Source organism: Poromitra crassiceps (genome assembly GCF_964638095.1).
Source record: "Poromitra crassiceps genome assembly, chromosome: 4".
Lineage (NCBI taxonomy): Eukaryota > Metazoa > Chordata > Actinopteri > Beryciformes > Melamphaidae > Poromitra > Poromitra crassiceps.
Window position 1 is genome coordinate 5,476,288 of NC_139626.1, and position 19,934 is coordinate 5,496,221.

At 44.4% G+C, this 19,934-nt stretch overlaps 2 protein-coding genes across 2 annotated transcripts; both read left to right on the forward strand.

Moving 5' to 3' along the window:
* The first annotated feature begins 2,544 nt into the window (after positions 1–2,544).
* Positions 2,545–19,284, forward strand: galk1 (galactokinase 1). Its single transcript, XM_083636129.1, has 8 exons — positions 2,545–2,903; positions 3,308–3,497; positions 4,446–4,565; positions 5,243–5,378; positions 6,066–6,247; positions 6,997–7,147; positions 7,999–8,161; positions 17,353–19,284. Exons 1-8 carry the CDS (start codon positions 2,739–2,741, stop codon positions 17,425–17,427), a joined length of 1,182 nt encoding a protein of 393 aa, XP_083492255.1. The 5' UTR covers positions 2,545–2,738; the 3' UTR covers positions 17,428–19,284.
* Positions 12,715–15,038, forward strand: LOC310774851 (BTB/POZ domain-containing protein KCTD21-like; the record flags this gene model as incomplete). Its single annotated transcript, XM_083634985.1, has 2 exons — positions 12,715–13,125; positions 14,541–15,038. 2 exons carry the CDS (start codon positions 12,715–12,717, stop codon positions 15,036–15,038), a joined length of 909 nt encoding a protein of 302 aa, XP_083491111.1.
* Positions 19,285–19,934: the final 650 nt, after the last annotated feature.

Here is a 19,934-nt window from a genome sequence, read left to right on the forward strand (position 1 = left end):
TCCCCTTCCTCTCATTGGCTGTTGCATAGTGGCAAATAGGGGCTTCATTCAAATCAAGCTATAATAGCAATGCAAGCTATTAGCCTAACCAATGAGCCATCAGGCTGCATGCCACAATATTTTCATGTTTTAATTGCAAATTTTGACTGACTGAAATGAATTAGAAAAATCAAATATCATAAATTGAATATAGAGTAGGCCTATACTAGAAATACATACCGTAATCTAATTTGTGTCAGTTTAGGAGTCCTTGATGTGAAAACGTTTGAGAACCATAGGCTTACACAAAAGTTAAAAGTGAAGGATCCAACTGCGCTTCAGCTGTAGGAACTGGCAGGTCCGGTGCATCACAGGAGGGACACAATAATGAATAAGTCTGGAGCAGCTCGGATCCAATGATGCCTTTTATTTAAGGTGCAAAATAATCAGACAACGTTTCGACGTGCATACGTCTTCACAAAGACACAAAAGTTATGTTGCACAAAGTCATGAAAAAAATCTTTATTAAAAGGTAGACAACAGACTTGTTGACAAAAAAATGTAAAAAAAAAAATGTTAAAATGACTTTAATGTCAGACATAAAATACAAAATAAAATACAGGCATCAGCTCATGAGCTCATGAGAGCTGCAGGGTTCTTGTCCTCTGCTGGAAAAACGGTCGATGCCACGCAGTTCTCTGCTAACAAGAAGGAACAGAGACACATCATACTTAATAATAATAATAAAACTTCAGCTGCAGGCAGAACATTAGAATATCATCAGCTGCTCAGAGTCCTCTCTGAACTTCCCTTGTGCAACAGTCTCTGACACAGTGGACAACTGTTGCAAAACTGTTCCTCATTTTGAAGGAATGGAAGTCCTCTTCTTCACCTTCTTTCCAACTGTGGTTGACGGACATGACCTCTGTTATATGGATGGAGAAACTTGGGTTCCTGAGGACCAATTCACTTAAAAAGTTTTCAACCATTTGGGACCCGTTTCTAGCCGACCTCGCCGGGTGACTCGCCCGGCTGGTTTCTCATGGGCCCCTTGCGTGGGATCCCAGGCACTATCTCTCACAAGCACATAAGCACCTTTTGCGGCTGTAATCACATTGTAATATCGAATGTCGATAATATATGTATGTTTTCTTTTCTTTTCCTGTGTCTGAGCGTGTTCGTTTGTCTTGTCTGGGCATTGTTCAGAAAAATTGAAAATAAAATATAATTTTTTTTTAAATAATAATTAAACTCATAATAATTCAACTGATCTGGAAAATCATTCACCTCTTTAATGGAGTCCTGTCTATCTCCTGGCCAACCGTCTTGGAACTGGCCAACAAACCATTCACAGGGCTTGAACCTTGACCTATAAAGGATTCCATGAATGTGCTGTAGTAGCAACATGGTATTCTGTGAAGGTTAAATTAACCATCCCACACAATCTACTTCTCACTTAACATCATCTTTGGCTGTGCAAGGCGGGCAAGACCTGAACAGCAGGACACTGGGGAAGGTCTCCAGGCCGAGGCTCCTCCTTTTTAGAGAGCGTGCAGCCGTAAAAATAATTGGCCTTATTTGAAAGCATTTGAATAAATCACGTCTCATTTTTTCCCCCTGCTGGTCGTTTTCATTCAAACATTATGTTCCTCGTGTCCTTATGTTAATTATGTTGGGTCTCATAGATTACTACTTTAATCTTTATTGTAAAAACCTAACTTTATACCGCTTTTATCTCGAAGGCAAAATCACTAAACCGGAAGTGAAAATGTAAAAACATTGTTGCTCACTTCACGGCAGCGTGTTTACATCATCGGGAGGTCATCACTCTGCAAACTCAACCCGGATAAACGTAGCATACGATGCAAAACGTTTAACAGATTGAACACACCCCAGGCAGAGTCGTCCCGATGTGTCATGTGACGCTTATCCACCAATCAGAGTCAGTCGCAGCACGCTCCAAGCAGAGCAATCTAGAGAGTGACGCCAGCGGAGGTCCAAAATGCGTGACATGTGGTCACATCAGATCTATGGTCACATCTACACATATTTATAAGTAGCTAGCTAGTAGGCTACATGTCATGACCTTTACAAAGGACTGCTACTACTGACTACTGAGGAATAAGTGGATCAGCACCGCAATTATTTTCAATTTAAACGGTTATGTTGATTATTTTAATTCTACGTTTCTCGTCTATGGGCGTGCTCTGTACTGGCTCCAGAACCTCTCGCCGACAGTCGTAGAATGGACATATATATCGTGAATGGGAGCACTATGGGTGATGTGTGATGATACATGATGAACACTGTAAATAGATTCCAATATAAAGAAGACATCAAACTCCAGTAGGTGGCGGTAATGCACAAAAAGTTGTTTGCCAACCGCCATAAAACATCAATAGAAGAAGAAGAAGAAGAAGAAGAAGAAGAAGGCTCCAGAACCTTACTTCCGGGAACTTTTGTGAGGTAAAAAAACAAACAACTGGTCCACTGGAGTGAATAGAGATGTCGCAACTCTATTAGGCTCCAAGCAGGAAGTAAATCACCTGACAAAAGTAATGAAAAAGCTATGTTTCTTCGGATTCCTCAACACTTAGCGTTAGCATTTTTTTTGTTGTCTCTTTCCATCTGGCTGTTAGATAATTCGGAGACAAATCTGGCACGCACGTTTCTCTCGACTGACACTGACACTGACAGATACTACTTTCTGTTTGAACGACCGTGTTTGAATTTGTAGCACGTTATCTGTCTCACGTTAAATGGCCAGCCACATTCCGAGCGTGTCTTGTCTTGTTGCGGAGGCTCGGCGTGTGTACGAGCAGCTGTTCGGGGGAGAGGCTCCTCAGTTTGCGGCGTGTGCCCCTGGAAGAGTCAACCTGATAGGCGAGCACACTGACTACAACGATGGCTTCGTGCTACCAATGGTACTGTAACAGCACATGAGCACACTGCCTGTCTGCCTCAGTGCCTCTGAGCATCAGTTAGCTACCCTAGTAAAACCTAACCCCACGTTCTCAAGTGTTCACACCAAACTTCTTAAACAATCTGGCAGTTTTAGTTGCTTACTTTGCTTATCACTAAATGTACGTTTCTCATAAACATGACTTCAGACAGTTTCCATTCCAAACCTTTTAAGTTTAGGAGACAGTGTATCAACAAACAAAAACTATTGACTATTGAAATGAAGTGCTGCTTGGCAGGTCACTTGCATGAATTTAAAAGAAGAGCCTAAGGATTTGTACAAGGAGTACTTGAATGCTCTCTGATGGTGTGAAATTCTCTCCAAGGTTGGCCTAGCTGAATGTGTGTCTGTTGTTATGTGTGTCAGGCGCTGCCCCTGGTGACAGTGGTGTTGGGGAGTCGAACCTCTGGCCAGGACGTGACCATAGTAACAGCAGCTAAGGATGTGGAGGAGCCCAGGAGGGTGGACTTTAACCTGGCCAGCGATGGCTCACCTCTGTCTCCAGGGGCACCCAGCTGGGCAAACTATGTGAAAGGTGTTGTGCAACATTACAGGGGTAAGCAAAAATACAACATCACCTTATCCATTGCACTATAAAAACATGATTATACATTTTGGAGACAATTTTATGACATGCTGTGGATTTGGGTGTTGACGGGAATATTTTCATGATTCCCGTCTACCATTTCTAATGTTTTACTCAGGTTCTGGTCAAAGTAATGCCGAACTTGAAATCATTTCATTCCACAGCATGTTTTTTCTGTAAGGATTCAAAGCTCTGGAATGCCCCCTTGTGGATAAATGTATAATAATTAGTAAGGCCTTTTGAAATCAATTTCTTCAACCTATCTGATCATTTTATTTTCATTCAATTTCCATTTCCATCTCTAACACACACTCAGCACTTGCAAGCTGGTTGCCAACCGCTAATCAAAACAAAATAAGATGATGAAGAAGAACACACTCATACAAACAGCTCTGTTGTTCACACTCTGCTTTAGCAACTTTATGAACTAATAAAAAAAAATAAGTGCCCCCCAAAATGTTGTAAACCAATGTCCATATTCTTTAGACAGTGGGTGCAAAAGTTGCCCCCAAAATATATTTTTAATTTCATATAGAAATAGAAGCTTGTTGATCTCAAAGATACTATGTGATGCAGTACATTAATAGAGTCCAGCGCGTTTCAGCCAGGTTTGGAATAAAAGGGTCCTGGTGCTCAACAGTGAAGGACAATATGCATAAAGTAATGTTTTACCTGAGCACTTCACACACAGACTACCCGAAGTAAAGACACCGGAGCACTCTTTTCCCCTTCTATTAAAACGTGCAGACGGAAAAGAGTGCTCCGGTGTCTTTACTTCGGGTAGTCTGTGTGTGAAGTGCCCAGGTAAAACATTACTTTATACTACGTGATGCATTTGTAAGTAACACATCCTTGGTTGGACACCACAGCGATAGTAGGTTAATTTGGTGCATTTTCTCTGTCTCTCTTGTCCTACAGCGCCCCCTGTCCCCGGGTTCAGGGCGGTGATAGCCAGCACTGTCCCCCTGGGAGGAGGTCTGTCCAGCTCAGCCTCTCTAGAGGTGGCTTTCTACACCTTCCTACAGCAGCTCAACCCAGGTCAGAAACTAGGCTTCGACACTACTGATGTCTCATTTTCTATAAAAGGCCAATATTGGGGCGCTCGGGTAGATTCCCTGCCTGCCAACACGAGGGTCGCGGGTTCGAGCCCCCGCGTTAACTCCGGCTTGGTCGGGTGTCAGACACAACCGGCATACAGACACAATTGGCAGTGTCTGCGACTGAAAAGCCGGATTAAGGGTATGTCTCCTGGTCGCTGCACTAGCGCCTCCTCTGGTCGGTCAGAGTGCCTGTTCGGGGGGGGGGACTGGGGTGAATAGCGTGATCCTCCCATGCGATACGTCCTGCCAGTGAAGCACCTCGCTGTCAGATGAAAAGAAGCGACTGGCGAATGCACGTGTATCGGAGGAAGCATGTGCTAGTCTACAACTCTCCCCAGATCGGCAGGGGGAATTGGCAAAGTACAATTGGGGAGAAATCGGGGGGAGGAATACCAGTAACCCCACCCTAACCCGGGGGGAGGAATACCAGTATTGATCTGATATATTGGTCGAAACTTTACATAAATACTGATGTTGCTTGATGTTAGATTGGTGGTTTGCTGCTGTTGAGCGCGAGTACTTTAGTTGGATAACCTCTATAATGGTTTTGTTTACATGAATATCAGCCTGGAACTTTGATATCTTTGTACCTTTTTTTCTTGCCCTTTTCCACAGATGATGGAGACAAGGTGGCGAAGGCAGTGGCGTGTCAGCAGGCAGAGCACAGTCACGCCGGCGTGCCCTGTGGCATCATGGACCAGTTTGTGTCTGTTCTGGGCAGGGAGGCTTGTGCTTTGCTCATCGACTGCAGGTAATCGATAGGTCAACAGTGAGCCTCTTAGAAAGCATCAGAACCGCTACTTCACCAGCTGGGGGCGATGTTTAGCCTTGGCATGTATAGAGTACCGCAGGGATGACGTGTTTTTGTAGTTGGAAGGCGGAAGTCCCAGACTTCCTGGATCTTACGGGGGAAAAGTCAATGGGGTTTTAGAATGGGGATTTCACTTAAAAGCGGGTAACAAAGGTTTATGGGAGTGGGAATTTGGGTTCAGCAGGATAATAATCTTCACGAACGTGAATCACTGTTATGTCTTTTGCATAGACTGTAAAATAATAGGTCTTCTGAAGCGTTCTAAAAATCACGTCTTTAAAAAAATAATGTACGTTTCAAAAGTCATAAAAGTGATTCACGTTTGTGAAGATAATCCTGCTGAACCCTGCACTCCGTCAGGTCCCCCTTAGCAGACTCCCCAAGTTTGAAGTCCATCCGACCAAGGGTTCACGAGATACTCGAAGGACAGAGAGAGAGAGAGAGAGAGAGAGACAGTACTGGCATTATAGTGTAGATATAAGATTGATAGTACCGTATATATAATATATATATATACATACACACACACACACACACACACACACACACACACACACACACACACACACACACACACACTGTATATAATAGCTTATCATTTACTTATTTTATTTGTCATTTACTCAGGTCCCTGGAGGCGACTCCAGTTCCGCTGGCAGACCCGGGCCTGGTCATCCTCATCACCAACTCAAACGTCAAGCACAGTCTGACGGGCAGCGAGTACCCCGCCAGACGCAGACAGTGTGAGGAGGCCGCCGCCATCTTGGGAAAGGCTAGTCTCAGGGATGCTACCATGAAGGACCTAGACGGTATGAAGAACTCATCAGCCCTGTTCCAAAACGGTCCCTATTACAGAAATAGTGGACTCTATGTGCGTTCGCCATTTTTTACTAGTCTCCAAATTCTCATCTGTTAATTTTATGCACTATATAATCCACTATAAAATACCCACAATGCACTGCAATTTTGTTTTCAGACGGCAAACAAAATCATTAGAGTACAATTGTATTGTATGTTTTTTTTTATAACCCGATAACCCGAGAAGCAGCTGGCCCCCCAGGTATTTTCACATGATCTAATCTGGCCCCCATTCAAAAAGGTTTGGACACCCCTGGCTTACAGGAAGAACACTCATATTAACACTAGATAGTTGGTGATTGCCCCTAATCAAATCAGTCTAACACTACTGGGACAGCTCCATGGTGCTGAAAGAGCGCACAGACTCCCAATACCATATTTAATGATTTAAAAAAAAACGAGAAAGCGGTCTTTGTTATATCAAGATAACAGAATAATAAGTCGTTATCACGATAAAACGGTAATAAAATAATAGATAAACACGTGGCCGTTCTCGGCTTCCATAGTAAACCTTGTTTTGTATACACAGTGTCTTGTTTGTTTACAATCATGTGGATAAAAATAATAAAAACAAAAACAAATTTTAATTGAACTGTATGAAATAAAAAGACAGACTTTTCTTCAATGAAATAAAAAGGTAGATTTCTCTTGGGGGAGAAAAAAAAGGAAAGCTAACTTAGTGTTTTGCCCCTTCTCTCAGAGGCAAGGCCCCGGCTGGACGAGGTGACCTATCGTAGAGCTCGTCACGTGATTGAAGAGATAGAAAGAACGGTCCAAGCTGCAGAGGCCCTGAGGAGAGGCGCCTACAAAGAGTTTGGCAAACTCATGATGGAGAGCCACAACTCCCTCAGGTAGGGTTGTGATTAGGGCTGGGCAATATATCCATATTATATGGATATTGTGATACGAGACTAGTTATGGTCTCAGATTTTGGATATCGGAATATGGTGACATGGCATAAGTGTTGTCTTTTCCTGCCTGCATTACAGTCAAGTGAATTGAACTTAACAGACTGTTCTAGTTGTTCTATTTGCCTTACCCACTTAGTCATTATATCCATATTACTGATGATTATTGATCAAAAATCTAATTGTGTGGGGCATCCGGGTACTGCAGCAGTAGATTCCCTGCCTACCAACACGAGGGTCGCAGGTTCGAGCCCCCGTGTTGCCTCCGGCTTGGTCAGGCGTCCATACAGGCACAATCGGCCGTGTCTGTGGGTGGGAAGCCGAATTAAGGATAATGTGTCCTGGTCGCTGCACTAGTGCCTCCTCTGGTCGATCAGGGTGCCTGTTCTGGGGGGAGGGGAACTGGGGCAATAGCCTAGAGATCCTGCGACTGCACATGTATCGGAGGAAGCATGTGCTAGTCTACAACTCTGCCCAGATCAGCACAGGGGCTGGAGCAAAGACCAGGACAGCAGGGGGAAGTACAATTCGGGAGAAAATTTGAAAAAACAAAACCGTACTACTCCTCACTGTCAGGAATCTCCTTGTAAAAGCACCAGATATCAGAGTGTTTGGTTAAAAATATTGTGATATTTGATTTTGTTCATATCACCCCCCCCTACAGTACATGGGGCTTTGACTTACAACTGAACATTTAGCCCACAGTAGAAAATACAGAGATATAATGTATATTGTGTATTGTCATTCAGCCTAAAAATCCAGAGATATGATTTTTGAGTTGTTGTCCCGGTCAGAGATTTGTACGAGGTGAGCTGCCGGGAGCTGGATGAGCTGGTCTCTGCAGCCATGGAGGTGGAGGGGGTGTTCGGTAGCAGGATGACCGGTGGAGGATTCGGTGGATGCACTGTTACCTTGCTGCAGGCAGACGCCATTGATAGGACGATACTCCACATACAGGTTAGTATCCACACGCGCACAGTCGCACACATGCACACACACACACACCATAAAGTTTATGTTGCATAAGGATGACCGTGAAGGTCCAAAAATGTACTAATCAAAGAAAAGGCTGCTCCTATTAAATATTTGAAAGGAGAACTTCACCGAAAAACAAAGACAATTTATTTTGCACATGATCTCACACAAAGCCTGTAGACAGTTTTGCAGGAATTAATTTAGTTTGTCAGTTATTGAGAGTTGATTTGAATGACATCACTGGTCCACAACTTAACTCAAGTCGACTCTCAATAACTGTCAAACTAAATGAATGCCTGCAAAACGGTTTACAGTTTTCGGATATACACTACTGATTTTGTAATGATAGAAAGCTGGTTGAAAATCGGTGGAGTGTGTCTAAGGCCAAAAGAGGGCGCCAAAGAGTATGGGTCATATACATATACATACAGTTTAGGTTACATACCAAAGAATGTGAACCTAATGGCAATACGTGACATGAATAATGCAGTGATGTATATACTGAAAAGAAAGAAACAACCCCAGTGAATATCAAGGTTCCAAATTAGATGCTGAGGGTACACAAAGCCTATGAAGCAGACTACATATCCCCGCTGTCGTTAAATTCAATTCATTTCGAAGAAAATGTTATATCAAAGGAAAGATTAGATACATATACAAAACAAAACAAATGCAGTGTACCAACTACACTGCACTGGGGCGGCTGTGGCTCAGGAGGTAGAGCGCGTCGTCCACCAACCAGAAGGTCGGTGGTTCGATCCCCGGCTCCTCGAAGTGTCCTTGGGCAAGACACTGAACCCCAAATTGCTCCCGATGGCTGTGCCAGCAGCACCCTGCGTGGCAGCTGACCGCCCTCTGTGTGAATGGGTGAATGTAGACACATTGTAAAGAGCTTTGGATAAAAGCGCTATATAAATGCAGTCCATTTACCATTTACCATCTTACCAACTACCAAAAATGAAGGTTCTAGGTCTAGTATGTGGCTCAGTAGTAGGCCAGATAAGCAGAATTCAAAATACCGTAAATTCCGGACTATAAGGCGCACCGGTGTATAAGCCGCACCTGCAGAGTTGACTGTTTTTTACATATATAAGCCGCACCGGTCTATAAGCCGCGGGTGTTTTGATGTTTAATTACCATATGTAAGGCTTCGTGCACAGAGGGGATTGTCGGGAAAGAGATGGCTGTTTGGGGAAGCTCCCATTTATTAACATTTCAACAAAACAAAAGTCAGGTCACTAATCCCCAGACAAAATCACACATTGTGAGATGCTTAAAAATCACCATCGGCGGGAGCTTTACTCCAGATGCTGTGCAGCCAAGAACACAAGTGAAATTCGTTCTCTCGTGACCTGTGGTTCTCAACGTGATGGACGATTCACCTTTCTTGTTAACAGTCCTAGTGAGAGGCAGGTCGAACGTCAAAGGCACTTCATCCATATTTATGATCTGCTCCGGTCCGATGGAATATTCCTTGATCTTTCTTTGTGTGAATTCGCCGAAGTTTGTAATTTTCTCCTGGTAGTCGGGAGGGAGTTGCTGACACAGTCGTCCGCGCCCTGACGGACAGTCCCTTTCGTCTCGGGTTTGTGCATGATCCTTTGCTGCTGCTGCTGTTGTTGTTCCTGTCTCGCTACTGTCTCAGACATGGCTTTCAGGCTCAATCGCCGCATCGTCGTAACACAGCCAGTTCTCCATCTTTTGAAGCATGATGTTAGATTACAACGAGCTAGTTGTGTGGCTTAGCCTTCCAAAATGTTGCTGTTAGTTTTTTAGAATGTAATACATAGAATTGGGAATGTTACATTCAATTTCATTCAGACTGTCTTTCAGGCTCAATCGCTGCCTTTTTCCCCCCGGAGCGAGGGAGGAGGGAGGGTGTTTTACCGTAGTGGCTGAGAGAGAGTAGTGGCACAGTGCTCCAATCAGGTCGCGAGGCACATTTTTTGCAACATCATCCAATCAGGGTCTCGCTCTCATAATGTCTGTCTTGCTCTCGTTCTGCCTCATACCAACATCCATAGATTTTGGAGGTTCCCGAGTGGCCGTTTGCTGGAAAAATCCATAGATAAGCCGCACCGTTATATAAGCCGCAGGGGGCAAAAAAGGCCAAAAAACGGGAAAAAAGCCGCGGCTTATAGTCCGGAATTTACGGTAGTAATTATTTAGTCACCTGTACAGTGACAAAATAGAGCAAGCAAGCATAACCAAAATATATAGGATTAAATTGCAATGTGCTCAAGGCAGAACCAGTAAACTGTACATAGATGTATATATACCTTTTTATAAAAATAGTTTCACCCTTGTTTTTCATTTCAGGCCCCAAGGCAATAAAAGTTGAGAATCTAAAAGTGTGTGTAGACCTGTGATATCCACCAGTGTTGTTCCAGCCTGAGCTTTTCTCATCCTCCTTTGCATGATACAGATATACTGATAAAAGGGATAAAAAGCACTTTTCATTGCTCTGGCTGTCACTTTAAGGGGGGGCATTTCACTTTAACTCATTCATGGCCAGTTTAGGACTGCCAATATTTAGCACAGGCCAAAGATTTTCATAATTGTTGGTCATCTTTCAAGACCCACAGTAAATTATCTATTAGCACCAAAGTGATTTGCAATACCTCAAAATGAAGATGTACGTCTCTGGGTTCACCAGGGAAAAAAAAGTGAGCTTTTAGCATGTTCTGTACTCTACTTATAGCCATTTATATACACCCTGTTTTCACCAAAAAGGTCTCTCTGAGAAGATAAATTGCAGAAAATGGCATTTTTGTAAATCACACAATCTCAGGCAGAACTCGCTCTCAATTCTTTTATTTTGAACTGTATTGACATCAGACATGTAAATATTATTCGTTATGACACAAATGAAAAAAAAAAAAATATATATATATATATATATACATGAAGTGCTTTTTTTTACATTCAACAATACAGTTTACTCAGTGTGAGTGAGTGTGATCATAGAATAGAATGCAGAGATCAGTGTAGTCTCTCTCACACACACACACACACACACACACACACACACACTCCTTACCGCGAGATCATCCGGGTCCTGTCGCATTGGAATCCAGTCTTCCTCGCCCTCGACAGGAAAGTGGCCGTGCTGCTTCGCTCTGTGTGAAAGCCATTTCTGTGGCGAGGCTGCTGTTCTCCTCCAACTCACACAGTTGTGACTCCGTCTCGTCTCTTTCGGGCTGGGACACAGGAACGGGGTCGAGGGACCAGGATCGATCATGTTGGTCACGGGTTTGACTACCGCGAACGATCGATGTCCGCTGCCCTGCAACAAGCCGATCAGCTCGTGCAGCGCGCCGAGGGGCGTTTCAATGGCGTTTCTCCTCTCTGCACAACTTCACAAGGAAGCGCGTTTCTCTGTTTTCTGTTTTTCCTCCTGCTCATTTCAAAACAACAGCTGCGGTATGTGTTTGATCGCGTGTTGTCGGCTTGCCTTTGTGGCTAGGGACCTGATAACATGTCACAGGCTGGGGAAGTGTTTGAACTACGCGCTGCACTAATAAAAACAAAAACACGTCAAACACGTCATTGGCCCTGAGGGCTATTCCTGATAACACGTCAAAGACGTCTTTGGCCATGAATGAGTTAAGGGGGGGCATTTCACTTTAAGGGGGGGCATATTTCACTTTAAGGGGGGGGGCATTTCACTTTAGGGGGGGGCATTTCACTTTAAGGGGGGTTATTTCACTTTAAGGGGGGACATTTTACTTTAAGGAGGGGCATTTCACTTTAAGGGGGGTTATTTCACTTTAAGAAGGGGGCATTTCAGACAAATTGCCCAGTCCCCTGTGTCTTGCCCAGACAGCCCCAGAGTGTGTGTGTGTGTGTGTGTGTGTGTGTGTGTGTGTGTGTGTGTGTGTGTGTGTGTGTGTGTGTGTGTGAGAGAGAGAGAGAGAGAGAGAGAGAGAGAGAGAGAGAGAGAGAGAGAGAGAGAGAGAGAGAGAGAGAGAGAGAGAGAGAGAGAGAGAGAGAGAGAGAGAGAGAGAGAGAGAGAGAGAGAGAGAGAGAAGGAGATCAGGGAGGTATGGGCTGACAATAAAAGCAAGCTCCATAGAGACTGAGCCAGAAGTGTCCCATCATTAGCATGCTGGTGTGGTCACTGTGGCCCTGGTCAGACTGGGCTTATGCAAGAGGCCAGCTGTTGGCTAGCAGCACTGACAACACCATCCACAGTCCCGCGGCAGAGAGGCAAAGGAAACCCAAAGGAATTGCTGAGATGATCAGTGTTCTTTCAAGCAGTAGAGAAGAGCAACAGAACAGAGGCCTATATGGGTTTGGAACAGGTTTGATCAATCTTGAGCTTTGGAAGCCGACTTGGCAAGATCTCCTTGTATGTTTCTGTATCCCGGCTACTGCTTTCGCCCCGTCGACTGTCAAAGGAAGAGTCTTTCTCGGAAACAAAAGAAACCCTTGAAACTTCCACGTCCCTCCGTCCACCACATTCCTGACCAGCGCAGAAGGATCCTTGTCCTCAACTCCACAGCAGAGACCAGGCACCGAGCAGCAGAGACGAGATGCTGAACCTCAACTCGCCAGACGGCAACAGCAACTGTCTCCAGGACCCGGTGTCGCTGAACGTAGGCGGAGAAATCTACACCACAACCCGCGACACCCTGACGCGCTGCCGCGACTCCATGCTAGGTGCCATGTTCACCGGACAGGTTCCCCCCGCGCTCCGAGACGAGCGGGGAAACGTTTTCATCGACCGCGACGGCAAAGTGTTCAGGCACATTCTGAATTACCTGCGCTCCAGCTCCCTGGATTTGCCGGACAGCTTTTCAGAGCTCGCGCTGCTGCGGAGAGAGGTGGATTTCTTCCAGATACGCCCCCTGCTGGAGGAGATCCGCCGCTTTGAGGCGTCGGCGCCGCTCAGCCTGAGAGGAGGGCCGCTACGAGCCATGCTGATGGTGGACGTTGACTGCAAGGTGTGTGTGTGTGCACGAGGGTTAGATCAACATATCAATCTGATGTATTGTGACGATATTGGTCTTTTATTTTTAAAAAAAATCAGGTATAGAGGGTATGCACACCCACTGGAACACGCCCCCTCAATCAGGAATGAGTGTCAAATTGAGTGTCAAGTTCCTCCCTGAGCAGCAGGTGTCAGTTATCTAGGCTGATTACTGCATTCAAGCTCAGTCTTGCTGTGACTCAGTGGGCGTGACCCCACAGTGACTTCTGCCTCTGTGACATCACATGCATACCCTCTATTGGTTAGTGGGTTTAGTTACCTGATGTGATGCAGCTTGTATTGGTTAGTGGGTTTAGTCACCTGATGTGATGCAGCTTGTATTGGTTAGTGGGTTTAGTCACCTGATGTGATGCAGCTTGTCGGATTACATTTAGTTGAAGAATTGTTGATACTACACTGGTTGTATGTGAAAAAGACCTGCTGTTTAAAAGGCTTCTGCACTGTGAGAAGAATGACATTGTCTGGCGCAAAAAGTGAATACTTGGAAATTTCTGAATTTTTGCAGGACATGAACTTGCCAAGTTTAAAGCTATTGAATACTGGCACAAAGATGCCCGGGAGCCTGTTGGCGTAGTGTGGTTGATGCGCCACTTATAAGCAGAGAAAGATATCATTTGAGTTATTGCTTTTGCAAATCAAGTCCGTATTTTTCATGCAAAATTGTCGGATGTTTAAAGATAAATACGACCTCATGTTGTGTCACTCACATTTACACACTTGACTCTGAAACCTTTGTCCGTCATTAACGTTTTCAGAACAGGTTTGATTTTCTGCCTTTTTCATATCGGTCAAGAAGAGGCTTTTGCGAGCTGTTTGACGCGTGTGTCGTCGTTACTCGTTACTTGCGTACTAGCAAGATAAGTATAGAGAGAAAGGTGTAGGAGTGTCTGCCTGCAGCCCCCGGGCCCTCTCTGCTGCCTCTCCCCGGGGCGCGGCGCACCACAGCCGCCTTGCAAATGTGAAGGCAAGCACGGAGCCCCTGTCCAGTGTGATACGGCTACCATTCCCCGACCTGCTGCCACCATGATCTGCCTTCTCCAGTCCACATCACCGCTGCTGCAGATCAGCCACTGCTGCCCGTCACCTGTCATATTGTAATGTAGATACAGGAGAGGACGACGATTTGTCTCATTGCGAATAGAAGGACAAAGATAATAATGAAACGCATCGCACTCAGTCTGCAAGGTTTCTGTGCACAGTGATTTCCCCCCCGAATGGGCGGATTGAAAAAACCGGACTGTTTGGGAAGACCTTTAGTGTGTATATGTGGAAAGCTATAAAGTGCAAATTCATGGACATGGAGGAGATATTCTGTTTGTGTACACCCTGCAAAACATGTGGTCAGCATGTTGTACCGTCTCGTTCCAGGTCCGCGTCCTTCACTTTAACTTGCGCCGTGGGCCGGAGAATCACGAGCTCCGCACATGCTCCGTGCGGGTCTTCACTGCAGACCTCTTTTGTACCTGGAGGGCCTTCCTGGCTCTGCTTTGTGAGCGCTTCTCCTACCGGACTCCCCAGGGTCCCGCTGCCCCACACCTCTGCGATCCGATGCGGAACCGGCTCAAACTGGAGTGGGTGCCCCGGCCCGACGAGCTGCCGCAAGACCAGTACGACAAGCAGCGCTACCGGGGGCTGACCGTCTCCGAGCCCGAGGTCACGTGGGCTCGTGCCGACGAAGTCATCGGCACGCACCGCGACCCCTGCGAAGTCTCAGACATGCAGCGCTTCGTGGAGGAGCTGCTGACGGCATCGCTGGCCGAAGGGTTCAAAGTTGACTCAGTGACCCCCGACCCCGCGGACATTCTTCACTGCACCTCACTCCGGCTGGTCAAAGGCCGCGGCCAAGAAAACAAACTACAACACTAGAACATAACGAGTTGACAACTATGGACGGTTGCTCATCGCCCCAGCTTTAGCCAATTACCTTTAGGACTTCAGTTCATTAAATAATGTCATTTTTTAACAAAGAATATACAACCTGATAACTTAACTCACACAGAGGTGTCTGGGTAGTGTAGAGGTAAAATCAATCACCTACCACGCCAGAGACTTCAGGCTTGGTCAGACATTCCTACAGACACAATTGGCTGTGTCTGCGGGTGGGAAGCCGGTGGAGTATGTGTCCTGGTCGCTGCACTAGTGCCTCCTCTGGTTGGTCGGGGCGCCTGTTTTGGCGGAGGGGAACTGGAATAGCTAGTACATTTGAATTGGCCAAGTACATTTGGGGAGAAAATGGGAGAAAATCTGGAAAAACTATTAAAAAAGAAAATGTAATATGGAAATGAAAAGGATTAGAGAAAATGAATGAAGTAAATCCTTAAAGAGGAATTTTCTTCCTGCCGCGATGTCTGTCCATCTGTCTCGGATTGTTTAGGAGAAGGCGCTTACGTTAGTAGTTAGTCGTCGTTACTTGAGAAGGAATTAAGAAATAAATACGCTTCTATAAAGTTATTTCACTTTAGTTTGATTACATTTATTTAGCTGAATATCAATAATTATAATACAAACTAAATTAATTGTCATACTTTTTGAACAGGTTAGATTGGCCAATAATATCACTTATTATATAAGGTAAGACTGCAGTAACTTGACTTGAAAAAAATGACTTGACTTGCACAAAGCAAAATGACTTGGGACTTGCTTGAGACTTGGACCAAAGTGACTTGGTCCCATGTTTGAAATGAATCATGAATCATGAATCCTATAAACAGCATTACAGTATTTTTCCTCTACGTCCTTTTGTGGTTTTAAATGAGATAGTGTGGCGGAGGTGAAGTCAGATGAGTTGGCGGAGGTGAAGTCAGATGAGTTGGCGGAGGTGAAGTCAGATGAGTTGGCGGAGGTGAAGTCAGATGAGTTGGCGGAGGTGAAGTCAGATGAGGTGGCGGAGGTGAAGTCAGATGAGGTGGCGGAGGTGAAGTCAGATATATATATATATTGAACTTTATTGAAGGAAAACCCCTTGAGATGAATCATCTCGTTTTAGAGGGGGACCTAAAAAAAGATGAGTTCTGCGTGCTGTATTTAATTTGAGAAAGCAGGAAGTGGTAGTACAGGAAGTGTGTGAGAGGAAAAGGAAAGGCAGCTGGTTTGGAAAACAAACCCTTCCTGGCCGTTGAAGAGATGAGCACAAACAGCTCTGCAATGGACAGTCTCCTAATGTGTACACTCATAATGAAACATCAGCACAGTCAGGCCTAGCCCACCACACATACTGTACACGGGTATTTTTGAAAACGTGTTTTTTTCCCCTCCATAACTGCGTCCACACAGGCACTGCTTTAGAACATTCTGTTATGCCCAGCTATCACCAGCTAGCGAGCAAGCTAGCTAACTTTGGTACGTCCTCTGATAACGTCGTGTGCGTAAAACGGGCAGTAAAACATCATGGGACACACTTAACCCCCCTGATTCATTTGCACGAAAATAGCATTGTTCCCCTTGGTCAAACATTTGTTCAAATAACACTGCTCCAACCACAATGGTCACAGAGAAAGTAGACATTCTGTTGAAGAAAAGACTGTAGACAGATACACAATGTTGCCAAGGCAACAGGCTGTTGTACACTGGAAATAGCAGCGCACACTAGTGACATCACACACCAAAATCTCAGCACACACTTGTCACAACTCCAAAAGTCCGGTTATCCTATCCACACAATAGACCACGGAGACAGTGACCTTAAACAGCGTTTTTGCGTGTGGACGGGAGGCCAGAACACAAGGAAAGGCTCCGTTTAAAAAAATACCAGGGTACAGTACGTGTGGACAGCCCCTCAGATAAAGGTATAACACTAATACTGCTACATGAAGGTAAAAAAATTCGTTTTGCAGGTATTTTGAGTTACGGTATTTGGTTACTTTCATCTCTAGTACATCACAGTGGATAATTATTTTCAGAAAACAAGGAATAATTATTTGTATGATTTTGGTGGAATGCTACTGTAGAAAATATGTTGTGGAATGTTTAAACCCGTTTTTTGCACGTTTTACTTTTAGACACATAACAGATTAAAATACTCATAACTTTTGATCAGAGAAAGCTATCTGTCATTCAGAAGGTTATATATATGGGAGAGTTTATAATTTGTGGAAAGTTTTTTCAGGCCACCACACATATGTTCTTCAGTATAAATGTGTTTTATGCACTCACTGGCAATGTGTTGTTTTTTCCTAAACAGGAGCGATACAGTGGAAGCCCGACTTTCTATGTCACGGTTCCTTCAGAGGGAGCTCGGGTTCTCAGTCTGTCTTGAGCTGGAATACTGCTGCCACCACCAAGGAGATGCATTCCTCTCCACAGGCTTTTTTTCTCTCTCAGCCTTTTTAAATTGAAATGATCACTGTGTGAAATGAAAGTAACATCTTAAAATGATTTGCTCTGATGCAGACTTACTTACGCAAGTTTCTTAGGACAGTGGTTCTCAAACTTTTTCACGTCAAGGACCCCTAAACTGACACAAATTAGACCAGGGACCCCCATTTGATAAGATTTTGTCCCAGGGTCCCCCATCTGGTAATATTTGAGCTTTTGTGATGACCCTCCCACTCCCCTGGCCCTGTCTTGCAGGAGCCTGGTGGCTGGGGTCGTTAGGCTGATTGGGTGCACCCAAAGACTTGTGAATGAATGAATGAAACTATTTCGAACATTAAAAAGAAATATACATGTATATACACATGTATCCACACATAAAAAACTAACTAACCAATTAAAATTGGCATTTCAATTTCAATATCTTGTTCTAAAGGAGTAGGAGGAAGCAGATGCTTGTCTAGTCCTACCCCTATTTTCTAATAATACATAAACTCAAAAGATACACATTAATCTAACAACTCTGTCAGTGTTCATCATCGACATTGCAATAACACAGCTACTCTAATCAATGACCTTGTTCATTCAAGAATATGAAAGAAAAGAACAAAAATAGGAAAAGCCGACAACAATACCGCTATTGAGCATTGCATTCCTTTTCCTCATTTCAATATTTCCCAAAAATGGTGTTTCTGTACCTATTTTTAATCTCTGCAATATTTTCACTCATTTTAATTTCGTCATCCAAACTGTTCCAGAAAGTCACCCTTTTTACTTTGGTGTATGAGTCCCCTCATTTGTTACTTCCTTGGCCCAGGATGTAACAAATTAAGGGAGTCATACAACAATAATTTATCAACTCAAACTAAGGGAAAATAAACGGGACAAAATGTGCAGTGGTGAAGAGGGAGAGAGACTGAATGGTCTGAAGGTCTTATGCCCAATAAGTGCACCCAATGACCCCAACACCAGGCTCCTATAAGACACCGGGTGACCAGATCCCAGCAAACCAAATGGGGGACAAAGAGTATGTTTGTGTGGGACATGTTACCAATGCTGAGTAGGGCTGCAACTAACAGTTATTTTCATTGTTGATTAATCTGTCGATTATTTCAGACTAATCGATGAATCGTTTAGTCTATAAAATGTCACCAAATGGTGAAAAACGGCGATCATTTCCCCCCCAAAAGCCCAAGATGACATCCTCAAATGTCGTCTTCTATCCTGACCAACAGTAGCCTGATATCCAGCCCCATATGAATCACAGTTATCAGCACTCTTCATATGAAGGATTCATTTATGGCTGGCTACCAGGCTAGCCAATATATAGCCAAACTCTCTCTCCTGGCTACCAGGCTAGACCAACAGTCCACAACCCAAAGAGACAGTAGTCTGTTATAGAATAGAAGAGAGTGGGAGCCCCTGGGAGGGTCGTCACACTTTTAGATGTTTTATTACAGAAAGTGTATGAAACCCATGACCAAAATAGTCATACATTCTGTCATTGTGTTACTTATGGTTATGGTTCTAGTGAAAATAAATTATTACCATTTTTGCCGGGAATTCCCCCCACCCCCCGCAACCCCCTCAAGGACCCCACTTTGAGAACCACTGGCTTAGGGTAGACTGTATGAAAAGTGCCTTGATAAACACATGAATCAAGCTCTATTTTTTTCTTTTTCTTCCATTCCTCAATGTCTTAATAAAGCAAACTATTGTATAAGTTTGATGTATTGTTAAATTGTAGGCTCTAACAAACGTCTACTGATTAAATAACTTATTTTTGAAATACTGTTGTAGCACATCCCCTTTGACAATGGGGAATATTTGGCGAAATAAATGTTTTTGTTAAACTTCCTCTTGGATTTCAAGGGAATTCATCCTGCTTAGGGGTGCTGCCTTCTAATGCAATCAGGAATAATGGAATTCTCAATTTACCTACCCAACACCTACCCTACACACATTGTTCCCTCAATTAAGCGTTAGCAGGCAGGCACCAATTTGAAATGTTAAATCTGTACTGAAATTAAGTCTGTGCTGGTGATATTATTTTTTCCGGGTTAGAGCCCAGCTGTCACAGTGCTCAACAGTACCACTCTGGTCGAGCTTTCTAACCCCGACGTCGAGAAGCTATGAACCCTTCTTCTCAAGTCTGTGGCTTTGAAATGTTTCCGTTGTGGTGACCACAATGGTCTGCTAGCAGACTCTAGCAGACTCACCTGCTCTAAGCACTTGAGGTTTATGTCCCCAGTCTGCTAGAGTCTGCTAGCAGACCATTGTGGTCACCACACCGTGACACTTGTAAATATGTCTGTATCGCTGATTTAGACAGCTTGGGAGCCAGAGTTGCAGGCAAGTCTATGTACGGAGACGGGACTCTTGTATTGTAGGGTAGCATAGTCTACTACTACACCACACGTGTCAAACTCAAGGCCCGGGGGCCAAATCCGG

Coding starts and splice junctions, on each gene's coding strand:
- galk1 (XM_083636129.1), top strand. CDS start 2,739: ATGGCCAGCCACATTCCGAGCGTGTCTTGTCTTGTTGCGGAGGCTCGG. Junction 2,904..3,307: donor ATGGCTTCGTGCTACCAATG/GTACTGTAACAG, acceptor TATGTGTGTCAG/GCGCTGCCCCTGGTGACAGT. Junction 4,566..5,242: donor CCTACAGCAGCTCAACCCAG/GTCAGAAACTAG, acceptor CCTTTTCCACAG/ATGATGGAGACAAGGTGGCG.